The 21,128-nt window shown below is 40.3% G+C and overlaps 1 protein-coding gene across 2 annotated transcripts in view; it reads left to right on the top strand.

Moving 5' to 3' along the window:
- LOC128738222 (band 3 anion transport protein) overlaps positions 1-21,128 on the top strand; it is a 167,245-nt gene that overhangs the window by 61,249 nt on the left and 84,868 nt on the right. The window contains exon 1 of one of the 2 annotated variants that reach the window (XM_053833203.1): positions 4,854-5,234. The exons of the other annotated variant lie outside the window; for it this stretch is intronic. Within the exon in view, the coding sequence (XP_053689178.1) occupies positions 5,187-5,234 (48 nt within the window). The 5' untranslated portion in view covers positions 4,854-5,186. Of the gene's footprint in view, positions 1-4,853; positions 5,235-21,128 lie in introns of those variants that run through there. 2 annotated transcript variants of the gene reach the window in all.

The following is a 21,128-nucleotide window of genomic DNA, read 5'->3' as shown; positions in this document are numbered from 1 at the left end:
TCCACGTCCACGTCCACGTCCACGTCCACGTCCACGTCCACGTCCACGTCCACGTCCACGTCCACGTCCACGTCCACGTCCACGTCCACGTCCACGTCCACGTCCACGTCCACGTCCACGTCCACGTCCACGTCCACCTCCACGTCCACGTCCACGTCCTCATTCACATCCGCAAGACCTTATGAAGATTTTTTGACCAACGAGGCAGGATTTTTCTCATATATCTCCAACGTACCATCCTTTATGTAAGCAATACGCGCAGCGCCGATATTGCATCCGACCATTACCGCGTTATCGTTGAAATACGTTTTCGTGTCGTGCGTGTCCAACGACGTCGTTACAACGTCCATCGATTGGAGAATCCGGAGGTGAAAAGACGGACCTGCCACCTGGTGAAACAGTCGAAGAGCAATAGAACCGCATCAAGAAAGCCTTCATCATGACTAGTGACGAAGCCTTTGCTAAAATATACAGTGAGCGAAGGGAGAGGATTTCAAATGAAACATGGAGAACGATCGACGAGCGGAGAGAGGCGAAAGCCGACATTGAACGAGCGCGAACCAGAGAGACTAAGAAAGCTGCCCACTATCAATATGCCGAATCTGGTAGACGGAACCAGAGAGCCTGGCCTAACTCTCAAGCCAAATCTGGAGAACACATCGCCGCTAAGGGTGATATCTGTTTTTTGAGCGACACATCTTGCCGAACGGAGCTGATCAGTTACTGACTGACCGTTCAGAACAGGTTGTGCGATGGACTCAAGCAAACCATCAGCAAAACCAGCAGCACCTGACAACAGCAGATTATTTCCATGAAGTCTGAGCCGCCGTCACTGGATCAATTTCAAGTAGCAATCAAAAGTATGAAATCCAACAGAGCGCCACGGATAGACTGCATTTCAGATGCTCAAAGCTGGCCCATCTTTGTCAGCCTAGGTGATGCATCAGCTATTCAGCAATATAGTGAAAACTACGCTGTTACCGAGGCATTACGTCTCTCTGTGCCTACTCCAAGCTTCTAGAGATCATTGTTTCAAAGTAAGCATTAAGAACCAGCATGGTTTTTTATCCTGGGAGAAGTATTACAGCAAACCTATGTGAGTTTACATCCTTTTGCCTTCGTAACATTGAACAAGGGCGACAAATTGATTTGGTCTATACCGATCTTAAATCAGCACTTGGCAAAGAGACCATTCGGTACTGTTAGCAAAATTAAACGAAATCGGGTACTCTTCCGCGTTCATTGGCTGGCTACGTTCTTTTTTGTTCGAAAGGCAGTTGGAGGTAAAAATTTTGGATCCATTTCATGCTGATTTACTAACAGGTGTACTCAGGTGTGTCGCAAGGTAGCAACTTAGGCCCACTCTTGTTTTCGTTATTCATTAACGATTCACTTATTTGTCTCGGAGATAGCTCCTGTTCAGTATATGTATGCTGACGACTTAAAGACGTTCAATGCCATTGACAATATTGATGATTGTCATTTGCTCCAAACTTTACTTAACAAATTTACAGAGTTGTAGAGCCAATGGAATGCAAATTAGTATCGCCAAGTGTTCACAATTAACTTCCATAGTAAAAAGTGTATTTTATCACTTGACTATACAACTAACGGAGAACTATTAGACAGAATACAAATTGTTCGAGATCTAGTAGTGACCCTAGACGCTGCAATTGCGTTTAGAAATCCCTATGAAAGTATTATTGAAACACCCCGCCATCAGCTCGGATTTATCAGCAAAGTTACTAGAGAATTTAAGGACCCGTATACACTGAAATGCTTATACGCTAGCCTTGTTCGCCTATTATTAGAAACCGCTTCAGTAACAAGGGAGCCTTACTACAGCTCCTCTACCGCTCGAATTGGAGCCGTTCAAAAAAGGTTCGTAAAATTCGCTCTAGGAAACTTGCCATGGAATAATGCCCGATGCAAGTTTACTGGGATGTAGAGCAGCGAAACCACGAAAATGCACGCTATTAGGTGTAGAGAGGTGCACGGTGGAGTGAGAAATGGGGCGCTCTTAGGCATAGAGGAGTTGCGGATAAGCTAGTCTATCTCATCGAGGCTCAGTAAGGGGCGTTATGCTGCAAGGTATTGCACAATGGCGTCTTGTTCGACTCTATATGGGTTACTGCTAATGTTAAACAGGATTGCATATCATCACCGCGGCTTTTACGACAGTAGACCAAGTCGAGAATGGCTTTGAAATCGTCTAACGATAGAGTAGCTAAATGACCTCAACCTAGGCAACAAAAAAAAAGCTGCATTTGACCGAGTTGATCACAACATTCTACTAGCTAAACTTGTAAAGCTTGAAATTTGTTCTGCGCTAATACGATGGTTTCGATCCTATCATTTGAATCGTATGCTCTATGTACAGATGGGAAAACGGCAGTCTGCACATTTATCGAAATCCTTCGAAATGCCACAGGGCAATAAACTTGGACCATTGCTCTTCACGTTGTTTATAAACGACGTCTCATTTTCACTCCTGGATGATTGCCGATTACTATTTGCAGATGATGTGAAACTGTTCTATATTGTCAACGATACTGAATCGATACCATATATAGAAAATCCAATCCGCTTACTTTCAATTATACCATGTTTGGTCAGACGGTTCCCAGTACCCAGTTACCCTCGAGGTACGATGCAGGTTTAATAAACCAGTCATCTTATGTTCGAATCTCGGCTGGGCAGTACTGCTAGAGTCAGTAGGATCGTTGCATTGTTGCTGACAAGTCTGTCAATAAAGAAGGGTAATATCTTAAAAACGATTATACCCAGGCTTTGATTTACTTCGTCTACAGAAAGAATGAAAAACTGGAATACTAACTATTCCGATATCTGTGTATCACCGTTAATTAGACGGTTTTGTGGGCTAGTGGCTACACGCATTTTGTGTGCACAAAACCTTCTCAATCCGACAGACACAAAAGAAATGTTGTAAAATCACGTTTTCTTCAACTTAATACTTGCGTACGATACATTTGCTTGAGGATAGCTATGGAAAATAATGCACGAGAACGAAGACGTTTTTCAGATAAGCTTACTCTACTGCTCAAGGCTAAATGGAAGGTGCTGCAGACTGTCTAAAGTTTAATACAGACGAAAGATAGACAATGGCGAATGGCGATGAAAAAACTACAAAATATAATACAATGTAAATGTTATTCGTAAAACCTACGTTTATTAAAACCTTTCACAAAACCTTGGCCATGGCCGATGAAAAGATGGATGTCGACATATTCTTCAGCACCTTCGTCGCATTGGTGATTCTCCTTGTTGGCCACCTAAATATTCTAATAGATCCTCCGTTTGGGATGCTACCAAAAATTTCCTGTCGGTTTCAGCTGGGGGACGTTGCGAGGTAGCTTCATCAGCGAGTCCATCTTGTCCAGGGGTCTCTTGACATGGTGGGCCGCATATTGGTTCGGCCAAAAGATCAATCCTCCTTCGCGTGGTACTTCTTGCTGAAGGCGGTTTGTACTGTATATCTACCCGTTTACCCCCTGTCCTGAACGAAGGAAGGTATATTTTACGTCATCACCTACCTGATCGATGAGGGACATAAAGTACCCGTAAGGTCCCCTGCCATGCGTTGCCATCCAGCGTCAAGTAAGACTCGTCATCCGTTATGACCACGATGTCACACTTCACCGAAAAGATGTTTTTCATCAGCACCTTCAGCCGCTCTTTTTGGGTTATTGCCTGCTTCCGCGTAGAAATGTCCATTTTGGCCGGGTACTTCTTCACCGTTTGGTCTATTGCTCTGACCTCCCGGCCCAAGGCACGGAACGATGAGGTCACCTTGCTCTCGAGATTCCTCTTCAACTTCTGTTGCACTTAACGGTTGCGCAGCACTGTCAGCGGCCGGATTGAAGCTTCAACGCACTCGTCATTCTCCAGAAGGGAGATGATGTCGTAAATACAGGATCGAATATACTTCACGATATCTAATTTCTTCGCTCCGGGAAGCTGGCAGTATGAGCAAAGTCTCGACCGTTGTTGATTGACTGTTTGCCATGGCAGCTGGTGATAGTGGATTCATTATCAGCACGAAACTAGCCAAAAACAGTCAATTTTTTAATGCATCATTAATGCATATTTTTGTTATATAGGTCATCTTGCGCTTATGCCATGAACATATGATTAATGCAGCTATTTAAAAAAATAGTGACTGTGTGCACTATTTTAACATCGCTTTTCATGTATTTTGAGGGAAATTAACTGAAAAAGGCCAACTAAGACAAGTTAACTGAGTTTCAATCAGCGTACATCCTTTGATTAATTTGTTTTAAAGATTCTATGTTTACTGCATCAGAGATCACCCAAATGCATGTTAGTAGATCATAACGTGAAATAAATTAAACAAGACTATTTTATTATTTTATTTCACTTCTTTATATGAATTTACAGCTGCCTTTTTACCGGCACTTAGCAACGCCACACTGTAACGAAAAGGCAAAAGTAATAAATACAATTTCCATTCGGTTATAATCACCCAACGATTGTTATCCTATTCCTTCCACTCTTCCTGCCGCCGGCATACAACCTTCACCTTGCCAAGCTGTCGCGGACACAAACACCTTTATCGACATACTATGGCTAAGGCTGTTATACTTCGTTATGTTTGTAAAACACTGAAATAGTTGCCCGATACTCGTGGCACAAGGGATAGTATCGGAGACTAAACAAATACCTTCTGGGCGGTGGGTGAGTACTGCCTCAACAATTGTGCCACTAGCGGTAGGACCGCCAGTTGGACGGACGAACATTACGCTTCGTACCAATGCAGATAAGAACCGCTTGCCTAGCGTGTCCGATAGTAGTTGTTGCATTGATGGCACCGGAAACGGTCTCCGTGTTCTGCTACTGTCCGTCGTGTGACCAACAACAGTCGCGTGTGCATCACGTTCACCGTGCCGAGTGCCGATTCAAGTGCCGGGTTGCTGCAAATGCTACTAAGCACCAAGGATTTGATAGAAAATTCACTTTTGATTACCTAATTAGTTCGATCGAGTTAGTGCGCAGAGATTTGGCCTCACCATGATACGATTCGGTGTGATTTTAGTTTTAGCTCAAGTGTCGCGGCCACTCGAGCCGCTACTTGTACTGGAATAATGTGACACAACGCTGGCTGGCTGATAACAACGTTGTTCAGTTGATAATAGGTTCGCGCCAACATGAGCAAAGTGTCGCCACTGGTCAAGTTCAGGGCCATGCATTATTCGGTAGGTGGCGACGATGTGATAAGCCCTCCCAAACTGCACATCGTATAGTAGAATCGAGTTTTTTTTTACTTGTAAGCTGATCGATTTTTCGTCCCTCGCACGGTTCAAAACGAGAGCCTATTAATGTTTTATGAGCTAATGGTTGCTATAAATATGCTGACAGCTATAACGTGTTAAGGATGAGCAGCGGAGTGGTGTCATCAAGGATTGTAAACTTTATGACCCTGAGAAGAAATTTGAACTGATTGAATGTTTAATGGATGTTTTTGTGCTTTTGGCAGAAGTGGATTCAAATTAGCTAACGTAGGAACTGCTTATAAGCAATAATTATTAATATTTGGGAGAAGCTTTCGAGCATACGTACGGTAATTTTTTTAATATTAAAGAAGAAAATGCTGCAAAATCGCGCCATTTGTGCGACTGTTTGAATTTGTATTAAAAACAATGAATCCTACCATACCCCTTATATTATCAATGCAATGGGGTATCTGTGATGTGATTTGTTTTCTTACAGTTTGATGGGGACGCCTTGCTTTTAAACAGCCAGTGATTTTCTAGCAATAACAAACGGTATCCGCTAGCTATACGAATATTTGTTATACAAACTGTTGTCATAACGTTTGCCATACAATCACCGTATTAGACGAAAGCCATAGTGTACGCCATGCTTTTTATATGTATTCTCAAAAAGATTTTACTAAGATTATTTTACTGTCATAGAACAACACTCATGGCCTTTGACCGGTTCGACACTATTGGAATGTGAGACCAGTTCTTACTGTTTATTTCTCACCTCTATTCACTCCTCTTACTTTTTACTCTTTACTCTTTTTTTTTATTTTATACATTTTATTTCTCGCTTCTTAACTCTAACTTCCCATTTCTTACTGCTTACTTCTCACTTGTTACTTTTCACTTCCCACTTTTCGCCTTTCACGGCTTTCTCGGCTGGGAGAGGCTGTTGGTATCAATAGGATCGTAGCAATTAGCCCTGCAATTGTCCTGTATTCTAATAGCTGGCTGCGAAGTCTGTCGTACAAAAACAGAAGGTCAAGTTTCGATAACGGAATGTAGCACCTAGGCTTTGCTTTGCTTTTTCGCCTTTCACTTTTCATTTTTACCACTTCACTACTTGCTTTGCACTTATCTTTTACTTTTAATTTCTTAATTTTTATCTTTCACTTTTCACTTTTTATTTTTCGCTTTTTACTTTCGATTTTAAGTTTGCGCTTTTCGCATTTCATCTTTCAATTTTCTCTTTTCATTTTTCATTTTTCACTGCTCGCTTCTAACCTTTTACCTTTCATTTTTCACATCTTGCATTTAATTTTTACTTTCCACTTTTAACTTTTCTCTTTTCGTTTTCATCTTTTCACTTTTCCCTTTTCACACTTCACTTTTCATTTTTTACTTTACACTTTTCACGTTTCACTATACACTTTTCGCTTTTCACTTGTTATTTACCTCTTACTTCTTACTTCTTATTTCTTATTTCTTATTTCTTATTTCTTATTTCTTGCTTCTTACTTCTTACCTCTTACTTCTTTATTTATTTATTTATTTATTTATTTATTTATTTATTTATTTATTTATTTATTTATTTATTTATTTATTTATTTATTTATTTATTTATTTATTTATTTATTTATTTATTTATTTATTTATTTATTTATTAAGTCGACATCAACAGACTATAGTTCCAATGATGGATGAGTAGCTTAATCTAATAACAATCACAGTCAAGAAATTACATTACAAACACTAACAATTTTCTTAGTCGACATTTGTGGAAAAAAAACATAGAAAAGTTACGACGGATCGTTTCACGTGACAAATTAAAATCAAATGCGAATGCAACCTGATTGAAAACTCGCTGTATATCAGTCAATGAGCTGTTTCGTCCGTAGTTGGTGCGTTGAAAAGGTACCCTCAGCATTAAGTTGTTCCGCAGTGCCCTGGGACGCACGTTTAGATCATAACTCGGCAACCGGAATGGACTTCGCCATGATAGACGACGTAGAGCAAAGCATAAGAAGCGGCGTTGAACTTATTCAATTCTTTGCATCCCGTTTTGGTAATATGGATGCCAGACAACGGAACCGTACTCAAGAGTCGAACGGACGAGTGCACAGTATAATGCCTTGAGGCAACATACGTCAATGAAGTTCTTAGCGATGATGTTCTAGTTGCCTTATCCACAATGTAGGAAATATACCGTTTAAACGATAGCGGGCTATCTAAAATAACGCCGAGATCCTTTACCTGGTCGACGCGTTGGATTTATGTACCGCGTAGCTTGTAGTTAAAAATGACGGGTTCTCTGATACGGGCAAATGAAATAATGGAACACATCTCAGGATTGACGAGCATGCAGTTCAGATTGCACCAATTCGTAAAGGGCTCAAGCTCTTGTTGAAGACAAATTGCATCGTCCTTGGAACGTATCTTCAGGTACATCTTCAAATCGTTGGCGAAGGATAAACGAGGACCTCTGAGTACATAGTTGACAAGATTGAAGTACAATAGGAAGATTAACGATCCCAAATGACTACCTTGTGGAATTCCAGATGTGGCCGGAAACGCATTTGATTGGAAACCTGCAACTGTCGCAATCAGCTTTCGGGATGATTTCGTCGCAAAAGGTTCTGGCGAATTTATCGACAAAGAGCTGGTAGACATACTGAGGCTCCGAAGCAACCTCTCCATTAAGGATCATAGTTGATGGAAGGTCGAATTCCTTGCGCTGATCGCTAACATACTTCAAGAACGTTTTTGGGTTCACCTTCAGATTGCGCTGGATTCTCTGCAGGTGTCGTCTAAAGCATGTCCGACTGGTTCTTTTGTATACAGTGTTTAATTTTATGTATTGATCACGCAGTGAGCGGGTACGAAATTTAGAAAATATCCTAAGTGCAGCCCTTTTCTCAGTCACTTCAACATGCGAAGCTCGCGGGTCAACCAACGCTTGCTGTTTGACTACCTTGGGTACGTGGCGATCAATTGCGTGCACAATTATGTGCGAAAGAGTCAAGGCGGCGTTGTCGGCATCGTTTCCGTCGAGAACATCCAACCAGTTGATAGTGGCGAAGAATTCGGCAATGCTTTGGTGATCAGCATTTTGAAAGTCATACGAAACAGGGGGGATAGTTTTTGTTAGATTCGAGTGGTGATTGCTGAGAGCAAGCACTAGTGGAGGGTGATGCCTCACTTGCTTAACTAGTGGCGAAGGAGCGAGCGAAGCTACTGGAGCAACATCCTGTGTGCTGGTGAAGTAGAGATCTAGACAGTGAATGTTCTCATTTGTTTGTGGTTGATCTGTAGCAAAATGGCAGAACTGTAGCAGTCTAGAAGCCGTCATGCTGCACTGTGCCCAGTGGAGTGATCGGGATTCGGATGGAACCATTACTGGATGGTTGCTATAAAAGCCCTGGTAGATTGAAATCACCGATAATAATGAGCTCGTCGGTTGGTGTTTGCCAAATCGATCACTGACATTACCGAGCGAGAGTGAACGTCGATCACACCTTAGTCTCGTACTCGATCGGGAGGAATGTAAATTCCACACAGGAACAACCTGCAGTTAGTGAACTCGATGCACACCCACACCTGCTCAATACTGCTCCATTGGTCATTTTCGATCAGCTTTGCTTTCAGTCTCTGATTAACCGCGACAAGCACGCCACTTCCCGTTAACTTTCGGCTATTTCCGGGCCCACGGTTGCATCGAAAAACTTCATATTCGGGACCAAACACCTGACACGAGAGTTCGAGAGTCGAGCCAGGTTTCGGTTAGTACAATGATATCGTAGTATGATATCTTCTTACTTCTTACTTCATACTTCTTACTTCTTACTTCTTACTTCTTACTTCTTACTTCTTACTTCTTACTTCTTACTTCTTACTTCTTACTTCTTACTTCTTACTTCTTACTTCTTACTTCTTACTTCTTACTTCTTACTTCTTACTTCTTACTTCTTACTTCTTACTTCTTACTTCTTACTTCTTACTTCTTACTTCTTACTTCTTACTTCTTACTTCTTACTTCTTACTTCTTACTTCTTACTTCTTACTTCTTACTTCTTACTTCTTACTTCTTACTTCTTACTTCTTACTTCTTACTTCTTACTTCTTACTTCTTACTTCTTACTTCTTACTTCTTACTTCTTACTTCTTACTTCTTACTTCTTACTTCTTACTTCTTACTTCTTACTTCTTACTTCTTACTTCTTACTTCTTACTTCTTACTTCTTACTTCTTACTTCTTACTTCTTACTTCTTACTTCTTACTTCTTACTTCTTACTTTTTGCTTCTCTCTTTTTACTTCTCCATTTTTACTTCTCCCTTTTAATTCTCACTTTTTACTTCTCACTTTTTACTTCTCACTTTATACTTCTCACTTTTTACTTCTCACTTTTTACTTCTCACTTTTTACTTCTCACTTTTTACTTCTCACTTTTTACTTCTCACTTTTTACTTCTCACTTTTTACTTCTCACTTTTTACTTCTCACTTTTCACTTCTCACTTTTTACTTTTCACTTTTTACTTCTCACTTTTTACTTCTCACTTTTTACTTCTCACTTTTTACTTCTCACTTTTTACTTCTCACTTTTTACTTCTCACATTTTACTTTTCACTTTTTACTTCTCACTTTTTACTAATCACCTTTTACTTTTCACTTTTTACTTCTCACTTTTTACTTCTCACTTTTTACTTCTCACTTTTTACTTCTCACTTTTTACTTCTCACTTTTTACTTCTCACATTTTACTTTTCACTTTTTACTTCTCACTTTTTACTAATCACCTTTTACTTTTCACTTTTTACTTCTCACTTTTTACTTCTTACTTTTTACTTCCCACTTTTTACTTCTCACTTTTACTTCTCACTTTTTACTTCTCACTTTTTACTTGTCACTTTTTACTTGTCACTTTTTACTTGTCACTTTTTACTTGTCACTTTTTACTTCTCACTTTTCACTTCTCACCTTTTACTTCTCACTTTTTGCTTTTCACTTTTTACTTAACACTGTTTGCTTCTTTCTTTTTACTACTCCACTTTTACTTTTCATTCCTCACTTCTTACCTACAACTTCTCACTTATTACCTCTCACTCCTTATTTCTCACTTCTCATTCCTTACTCCTTATTCGTCAACATTCTTCATTTTAACAACTTCAGCATTCCAGAAAACGTAAAAAATTGATGAATTCTAACCATTAAAACACAGAACAATATATTTTCATGCTTTTGCGAACATAACACGGCTCAAACCTTACTATAGTGTTTTTTCTGAAATGCTCATTAAAATGCCTTTTATTTCGTGTCCTAATCAACGAGAAGGTTGGCAAAAATAATTATATATATTATCTTTTAACTTTTGTCTATTGTCTTTTGTCTATTGTCTATTATCTATTATCTATTATCTATTATCTATTATCTATTATCTATTATCTATTATCTATTATCTATTATCTATTATCTATTATCTATTATCTATTATCTATTATCTATTATCTATTATCTATTATCTATTATCTATTATCTATTATCTATTATCTATTATCTATTATCTATTAACTACTGGCTCTCGTCAATTAACCTTTATCAGTTGTTTGTTGTTTATGTTTTAAATTTATCTATTTTCATCTATTATTCAATCTTTGTAGTAGCTAGATAAGCTGTAAACCACGAAAACTTATTAAAGTTGAATAATTTTCACACGAGTGACTTTTCAACGTCATTCCTTGAGTGTACTCTTTGCATGGTAAAATTGATCGTCACTGGCTTATGATCCAATAAAGTTTTGCGAATATAAGTTGTACATATCCGTATTTTCCCAAGGCGAAGAAACAAGTGCACTCGTGCATTGCCCATTACTCGTGACCTTGTCGTCCCTGATAACAAAAATTATCGATCGATTATCAGTTTCTTTTGCAACCTGTCGATGTACTGCACGCTATAGCAGGATACCAGACCACCTGCGAAATAGAAGTACATATGCAAGTTACTTGAAGACTGGTCCACAATTTCTAATGGTTGTTATGTTCAATCAACAATCAAGTAAAGAGGACTGTGAATGAGATAGAATTTTTGCTTAGTAAAACCACTGGTATTGTATCATTTCATGTTTACATTGTCCGTTTGATAAATTGTAAATAATCCCGACCGGACAATTTGCATCTGTATTGACAGCGAAGTATGTGAGTAGTTTGCCCAAGCCCTAGAAAGCAAATTGCAATTTCATTTGTATGCATTTGAATGCCATGGCCGCACTTTGCTGTCCGACGAACATGTATGCTCGGTATTCCAAATAAACATCCTGAAAGGGAATCATTTGTGCCAATCGGCATTTATGTTTCTGCTGTCTTGCAAAACACAGCGAAAACTAAGCAGTATGAGCCCTATCCATCAGATGGTATGGAGAAAAGTTAGCTTGTATGCCTCATAGAGGCGTACTTTTCTTTCAAATCTTAACGAGTTGTTAAGTGCTTCGTCTTGATGAATAAATAAAAGCTAGGCTACTCGAGCAGGTACCGAATATATTAAACTCTCATCAAGTTTTGTTATTGAAATTGGAATAGTTCCATATTATACCCTGATTTTAGAATGGTTGCTACTGCTGGTGAAATAATAAAAAGGTATTCAACTAAAACTTAAATTCTAAACTTTTTTTCACAAGTAAAAGTGTGCAAGATATCATCACAGTGCAGCATTGAATCCAGTCCGAAACCGAATTGTTTGTTCCATGACACTCTTGGCCACTCTTGGAAAAAATTTCCCATAATTATTTTTGGTAAATTATTGCATGAAATGTTCATTTTATGATCGATTGTAACTTCTTATTACAGCAAAACTTTTACATTCCACTTTTTTTTTGTGCACTCGGCCGACCAACCGCACCGTGGTGCGTCGGCAGGGGTCAATTATTCATCTTTAAATGATTGATGGCTGTGGCTATTGTTAGTGCTCACAGTGTGTACTAAACATTAATAGACACAGGTAGATAATGTGTCGTGTCCAGTGGAAATAAGCCCCAGCGTTTATCTTGATAGGTCTAGAACGAGTGCCGCAATCCAATTAAAAGATTAGACCTTCCGGAGAGGGCGAGGAATGCGAATAAAATTAAATTGGTCACTTAAGTGTCCAACAATGTGATGGCTTGCTGATTTGTATCCGTTATAAGTTTTCTTATCGGACATGAGCTGATAATACTAAATTAACTCTTTGTTTACTACAAGAATCTGTTCGGAGCCGGAACTGTTGGCAGTTCAATTGAGAATGCAAATATTTTTCCAACATAATTCGTTGTCAAAATTCCAAACAAAAACCATCGAGATAAAATGCATTTGCAAATGGAAATACACCGGTTTTCCAGCGAAATTTCTACCGAACTTGACATTGAAGCTGCGATCCCAGCCCACACAGTAAATCGATTTCCGCTCCGTCGCTCTCTAGTCCCGGCCCGGTTAACTTGTTTCTCACAATTGAGCACTGCTGCTGCTACTGATGGTTACTGCTGCGAGTGTTCTACTATTTGCAGCTCTGGTGGTGGTACCTACTTGACGATAACGACGACGACGGAAACATGAGAGAACCGACCGAAAAAGAGGTCACGTTACAAATAATAATAGTATGCTGCACTGTTTTTGCTGTGATACTTTCATCCTTGCCCAATGTCAGGGCTTCTAGACATAAACGGTCCTAAATGGAGAAAATAGGGCCGGCGGCCAAAACCTCACAGTATCACTTGTCAAGTACTGCCCTTCTGTGCAGAAGAAATTCTTTGTTTGTTCTGTATGAGAGAGGCAATAATAATCTCTCGTATTAATTAATGTTTCAGACCTGGTGTCAATTGGGGGGTTTCAATTAACTATTACTTGGTAGAAAAACAATGAAATAGTTTTTGCGTTGAGTGTTATTTTCTATTTTGGGATTGAGAACGAGTTTTAGCAAAAACTGTATTTTTGTTTTAAACCTTAACGCAAAACTCTAAAATAGCTGATGGTCATAGGTTTATATGAAAATATTCTAAACAATTCAAAAGTTAGTTTAAATTTTAGTTGAATTCAACTTTCAGTACCTATCTATTACCTTTCAATTCTGTGATATTTTCAAATTTTCTGTTACATACATTTTCGATGTCTAGCTAAAGCATTCAAAAACCTTTCCCCAAAGCTACACATACTTAAATAGCAATTTAGATTAAAAGTTGACACATCGGAAAATACATTTAAAAGGCGTAATTTAAAACCAATTTAATGACTTAGTCACCGAGTTAATTTTTGATAGCGGGTACATAATGTTAATTAGAGTCGGCATTCCGTGGTGTCGCATGAATTAACCCTGATAACGCGCAAAAAATGAAGGCTAATTGCAGCGTCTATCAGTTACACTTGAACTAGGTTAGTAACCTAAGGTTACATAATAATGCACATAGTAACAAAACGATTTCTAAGCTCGTTCGAATTCGTTTATTAATCTCGTTCGTTTTTCATTGTTTGGGAGGTTTTAACCGCTGAACGGTCAGTCGTCCCAATCATGATCCGAGTCAACCCTTGCATGGCCTAAAAGATGCTTGCAAAGATAACCATGGGAACACAACAAGACGACTACGAACCACGAATAGAGATAGCGTCACGAAGAAGGGACCCAAGAGAATGGAAACACAAATCGAAATTCAAAACACCAACACTCCAACCGGAGATGCGAACGTGTTCGCAAGGAGTGCCTAGCTAAGAAAAGATCGTGATAGGAAGTCCACATTAAGTCGCATGCATGTCAATTTTACATTAGAGTTGCGCAATGATTAGAGTATGTAAAAGCTAAGTGTACAATAAGTGGTTTTGCAGTCGTGCGTGACGTCATATACCACTGGCCGTCATTTATATGACTGTGAATTATAAAGCAGTATAGATGATTGTTACATTTAGTTATAATTTAATCGTATATTGAGGAGCATTAAATTGCGTGTTTCAAAAACTGTTGTATAGCTTAGAAAATAGAATTACAAATGACTTTCAAAATTTTTGAACGTAGGGTTTATTTCTAATTCCCGTCGTAGTAAGTAAAGCCATCCTAATTTTTATCATTTGTTGGATGGATTTAATAAATACTTCAACAGTTCTTGTGCTGATTTGACTAAACACACTCACCTTTCGACGACATTCCGAAATTACGCAACTGACTTTATTTCTTAAATTCGTCGTACCGTTAAAATCCGTCCATCAACATTTTTCATCGTCCGAATTAAAAATTACAACAATGTTTACGAAGCTAACGCGCATGTATTTGTGTACTACGGCATGACAAATGTTGCAAAATTTCTGCAGGTCAGGCGAGTTTTCCTGGCTGTAGAATAACGACAATGCCATGCGTGAGTTATTTTCATTTATGAATGAAGGAAATTAAAACGATTAGTCGACATTTTCTTCTTCGTCGCACGAAAAAACGTAGGAAATTTGGCTGGTAAGACTTCTTTAATGATAAAAAGCATTTAAATCGATCTCAGCTCATATTGATTGATCGCGTATGATAGACAACAAACTAAAATATTAGGGAATAACTAGTTTTGCATTGTGTGTCATAAAAAGGCTGATATTTTTAATAATTTGTGTTGGATAGGACGGGAATAGGCAATTACGACGAAGCAGCAATATACCTTATATTGTCTCAACTTTGGTACTTATATGTTCTTATGTGGTGTGAAATATAACTTTTTCGTGCGCATATGATTTCGTTTCTTTAAGTTACAACCGAGATATACAAACCAAATTGTTTGCCGGGTGGTAATTTGCAAAGATCACCAGTGCGGAACACAGCGAAACCAGTAGTAGTAAGCCTTTAGAAGAGCAGAAAGGAAGGCATTATGCTGCAGCGTCAAATGGTCACACCGAGATGTCAGGCAAACGTGGAGATGTCATGGCGGCGATAAAGGAGAAAGTGTATGAGCTGTAAGAGTATATCAAGGAAAGACATACTGTTCACACGCACATAAAGCAGTTGATTACTAGAATTAAATCAGCTATGATTTATAACTGAACACGAGCAGAAGGATCTGAGAGCTAGAGTCGAGACTGCTGAAAATGCACTAAGCGAAGCTACGAAGAAGAGAGCTGCCTAAGTACCTGAGAAGTCGAGAGGACGACCAGACTCGGAGATAAGGAAAAGAGAAACGCCTGGTGAAGAGGAGAAGCAAAAGAACAACCAAGAAGAGGATTTGGAGCAGAACGAATGCAACGGATGGTGTCCTGTCGTAAGTCAGAGAGACAAGTAGAAACAAAAAAAAACTCAGTGAAGAAAGAAAACCAGAAGCCTAGGTCTTGGCGCGAAAGAATTAAAGGCGATACTCTTGTTGTTGAAGCCAGTGCCAACGTTTCGTACGCCGCGATCCCTACGATCCCTACGTACGCCGCGAAAAGTACGAGAAGCTCCGGAGTTGAAGGAGCTTGGCGAAAACTAATGAGGTTCAGGCGGACTCAAAACGGAACGATGCTTTTCGAGCTGCAAAGGGATCCATCGGTTAAGAGTGCAGCCTTCGAGAAGCTTGTTGCCAAGGCGTCGAGGAATGAAGCAAGTGGGATAAAACTTCCCTAAGAAACTACGATTGAGTGTAGGGATTTGGACGAGAGCACAACAGAAGAGAAGCTGAGAATTGCGCTGAAGGTACTGTGCGAACTGGGCGACGTAGCGATGGTAATCCAGCTGAGGAGGTCCTATGGAGAAGGTCCTATGGAGGAGGTCCTATGGTCCTATATCCTATGAACACAGACGGCAGCGATTCGCCTTTTAGCGGGAAAAATTGAGGTTGGTGGTCAGTGAGCGTTTTGAAAGCCATTCCTCGCATGGACAAGCAAGTGAAACGTTGCTTCAAGTGCTGGGGATTGGGACATCAGGCACGACATTTTGAAGGTACGTATAGGTCTAAACCATGCCAGAAATGTAGTGAGAATGGTCATTTTCCAAGCGACTGCGCAATGCCTTCGAGGTGCATACTCTGCAAAAGCCAAGCATATCAAAAGGCGAAGGCCGGCCAGCAGTGATGGAGGTAGCCCAGATCAATCTCAATCACACAGTACAACAAGAGTTGTGGCAGTCGACAACGGAATCGTTGTGTGGCGTCGCAATAATTGAGAGCTGTACCAAGTTTCATCTCCCAGTTGGCCCTAAGGTATGATGCTGGCCTAATAAGCCAGGCGTCGTATGTTCGAATCCCAACTGGGAGAGGTTGTTAAATTCAATAGGATCGTAGCAACTAGCCCTGCAATTGTCCTGCACTCTAACAGCTGGCTGCAAAGCCTGTCGTATAAAAACAAAAGGTTAAGTTTCAATTACGGAATGTAGCACTTTAGGCTTTGCTTTTTGCTTTGCTTTTCATCAAGTTTAATCTGGGAACGGTAATTGGGGTGCTGATAGAGCAGCGATACCTGTAATGGGGAAGATCTTCTTCGAAGAGGTAGCTTCGAGCTCGTACGAAAGTTTCGTGATTGTCAAAATCGTCGAGATCTTCCCATGTAGCTGTTACGCATCCCCAAGGGGGACCATAGAGCAGTTCCACAAGGTGCTGGATGTGTTGACCGAGAAACTTGTCGGGCGAAGACCAGTTACCATTGAAGGAGACATGAACGCTTGGGCTGTGGATTGGGGTAGCAGATATACTAACACCAGAGTACCCTCCGTTATTGGTTGGTGGAATGAGACACTTAATAACCTTCGCGGTAGTTGTCTTTAAGCCAGGAGACGCGTCCAGAAAACTGCAGCGGAGCGTGAAGTACATCGCATGGTTTTCAAATTGGCGAGGGCTGCATTGGAACGGGAGTTAAAGCAGAGCAAACGCAACTGGTACATGCAGCTGTGCTAAAAAGGATGATGCGTATCGCATCATGATGGTGAAAGTCAAAGCTTCACAACCGAGGAGATCCGGATAAGCTAAGGCTATCGTGGGGGATTTTTTTTTCGACGCACGAGTCTACGATATGGCCACCAACACCGTATAGCGAAGAGGAGAGGCACAATGCTGTCGGTCTACAAGTCTCTAACGAGGAACTAGTAGCAGTGGCTAGGCGGATAAAAATCAAGAAGGCACACGGGTCGGATGGAATCCCTAACGTAGCCCTGAAGACAGCAATACAAGCAGACAAATTCAGGACAGTGAGGCAACAACACGGTTTTCCGGACAAACTGACTGATGCGACTGATCAGAGCTACATTGAATCTAGTGATGAATTTCGTACGCATCTCTGGGACACTCTCGAGTCCCTTCGAGACGCGGTGAGGGTTGAGATAAGGTGACGGTTTATCCTGCATGCTGTCCAACATCGCTCTTGAGGGGGTGATCCGACGATTTTTACCAAGGGTAGCCAACTTCTAGGCTTTGCAGATGACTTCGATATCAGAGCCAGGAACTTTGGCGACGGCGGAGGCAATCTACGCCAGACTGGAAGCGGAGTCTAGGAGAATTGGGCTAAAAATAAATGCGTCGAAGATCAAATACATGAAAGGAAGAGGCTCAAAGGAAACAAACGCGCATCTCCCATGGACGGTAACCGTTGACGGCGACAAACTAGAAGTGGTAGAGGAGTTCGTGTATTTGGGATCGCTGGTCCGCGGACAACAACACTAGTAAGGAGATCCATCGGTGCATCCAAGCGGGAAATTGGGCCTACTTTGCCCTTCGTAAAACGCTACGATCAGGAAGCATACGCCGCCGCACGAAGCTAACAATGTACAAAACCCTTATTAGACCGGTAGTTCTTTATAGACTTGAAGCCGTGACGCTGCTCACGGAGGACACCCGCGCCCTTGCCGTGTTCGAGCGGAAAGTGCTGCGAATGATATTTGGCGGAGTACAAACTGAAAGCGGAGAGTGGCGGAGGCGTATGAATCACGAGCTACAGGCACTGCTTGGGGAGACTCCCATCGTACATCTAGCGAAAATAGTCCTCTTCAACAACCCCACCGGCACCAGGAACAGGGGGGTCCAACGTGCACGATGGCTCGACCAGGTCGAAAGCGATTTGCGACTTCTGAGCCGACCAGAAAATTGGCGACGAGGGGTCCAAGACCAAGTTGAACGGAGACGAGTGCTTGAAACAGCACGAGCCACCCCGGCTCTATGCTGAAGAAGAATCGAGATGAAAATGCACAAAAGATGGTCACTTCCCGGACCAATGGAAGCTTCAGAAGCTACCACTGTTACCGAAACCAGGAAAGCCTGCGAGGGATCCAGCGTCATATAGGCTAATATATTTACTAGATACATGCGGGAAACTCCTGAAGAGGATTATATTGAACAGATTGACGAGGTACACGGAAGGTGAACACGGTCTGTCAAACATGCAGCTTGGGTACCGTAAAGAGAGATCCCGTAAAGGGTTGCCAATGCTATTCGGACAGTAATTATTTTTGTTGCAGTTACAACAAAAATGGAGAAATTACCAGCAGTCAAACCGGTTTGAATAGTTGAATAAGGAACTCACTTAGCGTCGTAGAAGAAACTACAGTGGACGACAAAACTATTTTTTTTGTTCTGATCTGATGATGTCCGAATAAAAGACAGTAGGCCGAAACGTAATTAACCAAATTTTAATATTTCACCGATCGTGATCAATCCGAATACATTTACATGAGTGCACGGTGACCAAAGTCAAATCATAGCGATAAAACTACCACCGGTAACAACAAAGTGTACCAAAAACCCGAAAGGAGACATTACTGTGAGCTAAAAGAATTTAGATAAACACGATCAACACTTTAGGCCCTGATGATGTTCCAAATTGGGATCGAAACGTTGTTGTAATAAGGAAAATTTAGTGTTTACTGCCATTTAATGACTGAACAATCCAATCCAATCTACAAATACCAGTTAGAATAATATTGCATCACATAATTTCTTCAGCTCTTCGGTACCCAAAGGTTTTGAACCCTGGTGGAATATTATAAACCACAGGTGATCTACCCCTTTATACATAGTCTGTCTACTGTATCGTCGACTATAAGAAATTCCGCTTCATTTTGAAGTTTGCGTGCCGATTTACCTTCTATAACTGTTTGCTCATGTTTGACCGTTGACCGTCGTACCTCATTTTGACTGTTGATGTCAACCCAAACTAAACTCTCTTCCGACTCTTCGTTCGGCCAATTCTCAGGAGACGTGTTATTGTTTTGGAAAATCTGTGCTTTTTTGGCTATGATTAGAAAATTCAATCTATTTTTCCTTGGGGAAGCTCGTAATCATTTTTATTTTCCTACACATTCTAGGTTGTCCGTGTTATAATGCGTATAGATTACAAGTGTAAATAAATTGTTTTGTCATCTGCTAAAATTTTCCATTGACATGCTAGAGGCGAAGTGAAGTTATATTTATAATAATCGGTTTCTTTTTATTTTTTCAGGTACGCTCTATAATTCGTTCAACTCGAAGCAGTTACGGTGACATTAAACTTATCTATAATTTAGAATGAAGTAATCAAAACGTTTATCATTTAGCGCATACTTTAACTCAAAATATGTCATCCCGAAATCTTAACTGAAATTAATACAGCATTTTCACGAGTAACGCCATCTGCAGTATTTTTCCAGCGAAGCTGATTTTTCGTATGTGGCTTGGACTTATCATACACTAATCCTCTACCGAAAATCGACTAAACTGATCAGGAGAAAACTAAGAAATTGCTACGAGTGAACAGCAACACCCTATATCTAATTCGGGGGTTTGCTGTAATCATTAATCTTGATCAGTGCGGTTTCGTTATTTATATCCGTGCAAGCAGCATTAAAATCCCTGTTGAAAGTGGTTTTCATGTTCATGTTTTGCACTTGAAGCATGAAAAAGGCACTATATTTCCATACAGGTTGCACGAACTAAAAGTAAAAGGGTTTCGAACAAACGTGTGTTGTATATACCTACAGTGTGGCTTGCGTTTAAATACTTTATGAAATAATCTATTATCGATTAGGATTAGTTGTCACGATACAGGCTACAGCCGGGAGGCTGGTGCAAAGGGAATATCGACTAACAAAAGAGGCGCTTACAATAATCGAATGAAAACATCATGCCAATGGCAATAACGTCACCTTGTTTATATGTACGACAGGACAGCGCGTCGAAACGAGCTGACAGTAATTGAGCATCTAATAGAATTTACGCACCTTCTGCTGAGCGGGCAGGCAGCAAAAAACGTTTGGTTATAGCAGGTGTTATATTTTCCGGTTCCTGCTATATGGTTCCTGTAGAGTAGTATAAAAGCACTTTTAAGCTATGATCGTGACAGCGTGCGTTAAGAATAGGATTTAATAGGACTTGTCTAAGTCAACAACCGCTAAGCGTCCCGGCGTTGTACCCGCAGTCTAAGACCCCCAGCTTCTGTGTACACTGCAGCAGTGTGGTAATTTTTACGCAGCAAGCGGCAACCAGTGGGTAGACGTGAGCAGCATCAGAAAGCCTAATCCGGGTGTGTCATGAAGTACATGTGACTAAATTATCCATCTCCCCGTTTGGTTAGCAAATTGTGCGATTCAAGAAAATCTGAAAGTGGGTCGGTTCATCAGGAAGCATTTGTAAATTAAATTTTTCTGCTGAACACAAAATTTAGTATTTTCATTTCTGATTTATTGAAATGCACCGTGATAATCAGTCTAAACTTTTAAACATTTGAAGGGTATATTTAAAAAGTATTAGTCAATTATTGGCAAGCAGAGGAAATTAACGGTAAACCTTCCATGAAGTAGACTCCAAATTAAATGATTTTTGTCGTGGTCAGAATCGAAATGAGTAATGTGTTTACGACGAAATATCATCATTTCAGCAGCACAGAAACCGAAGCTAATCATATCATTCCGCAACATCATCATTCATATTTACGCATAATTGCTCTGAGAAATGTCTATGCAGCCAGTT

The sequence above is a fragment of the Sabethes cyaneus genome, chromosome 2, assembly GCF_943734655.1.
Source record: "Sabethes cyaneus chromosome 2, idSabCyanKW18_F2, whole genome shotgun sequence".
NCBI classification, from domain to species: Eukaryota; Metazoa; Arthropoda; class Insecta; order Diptera; family Culicidae; genus Sabethes; species Sabethes cyaneus.
This window is presented reverse-complemented; position numbering and strand designations above follow the sequence as displayed.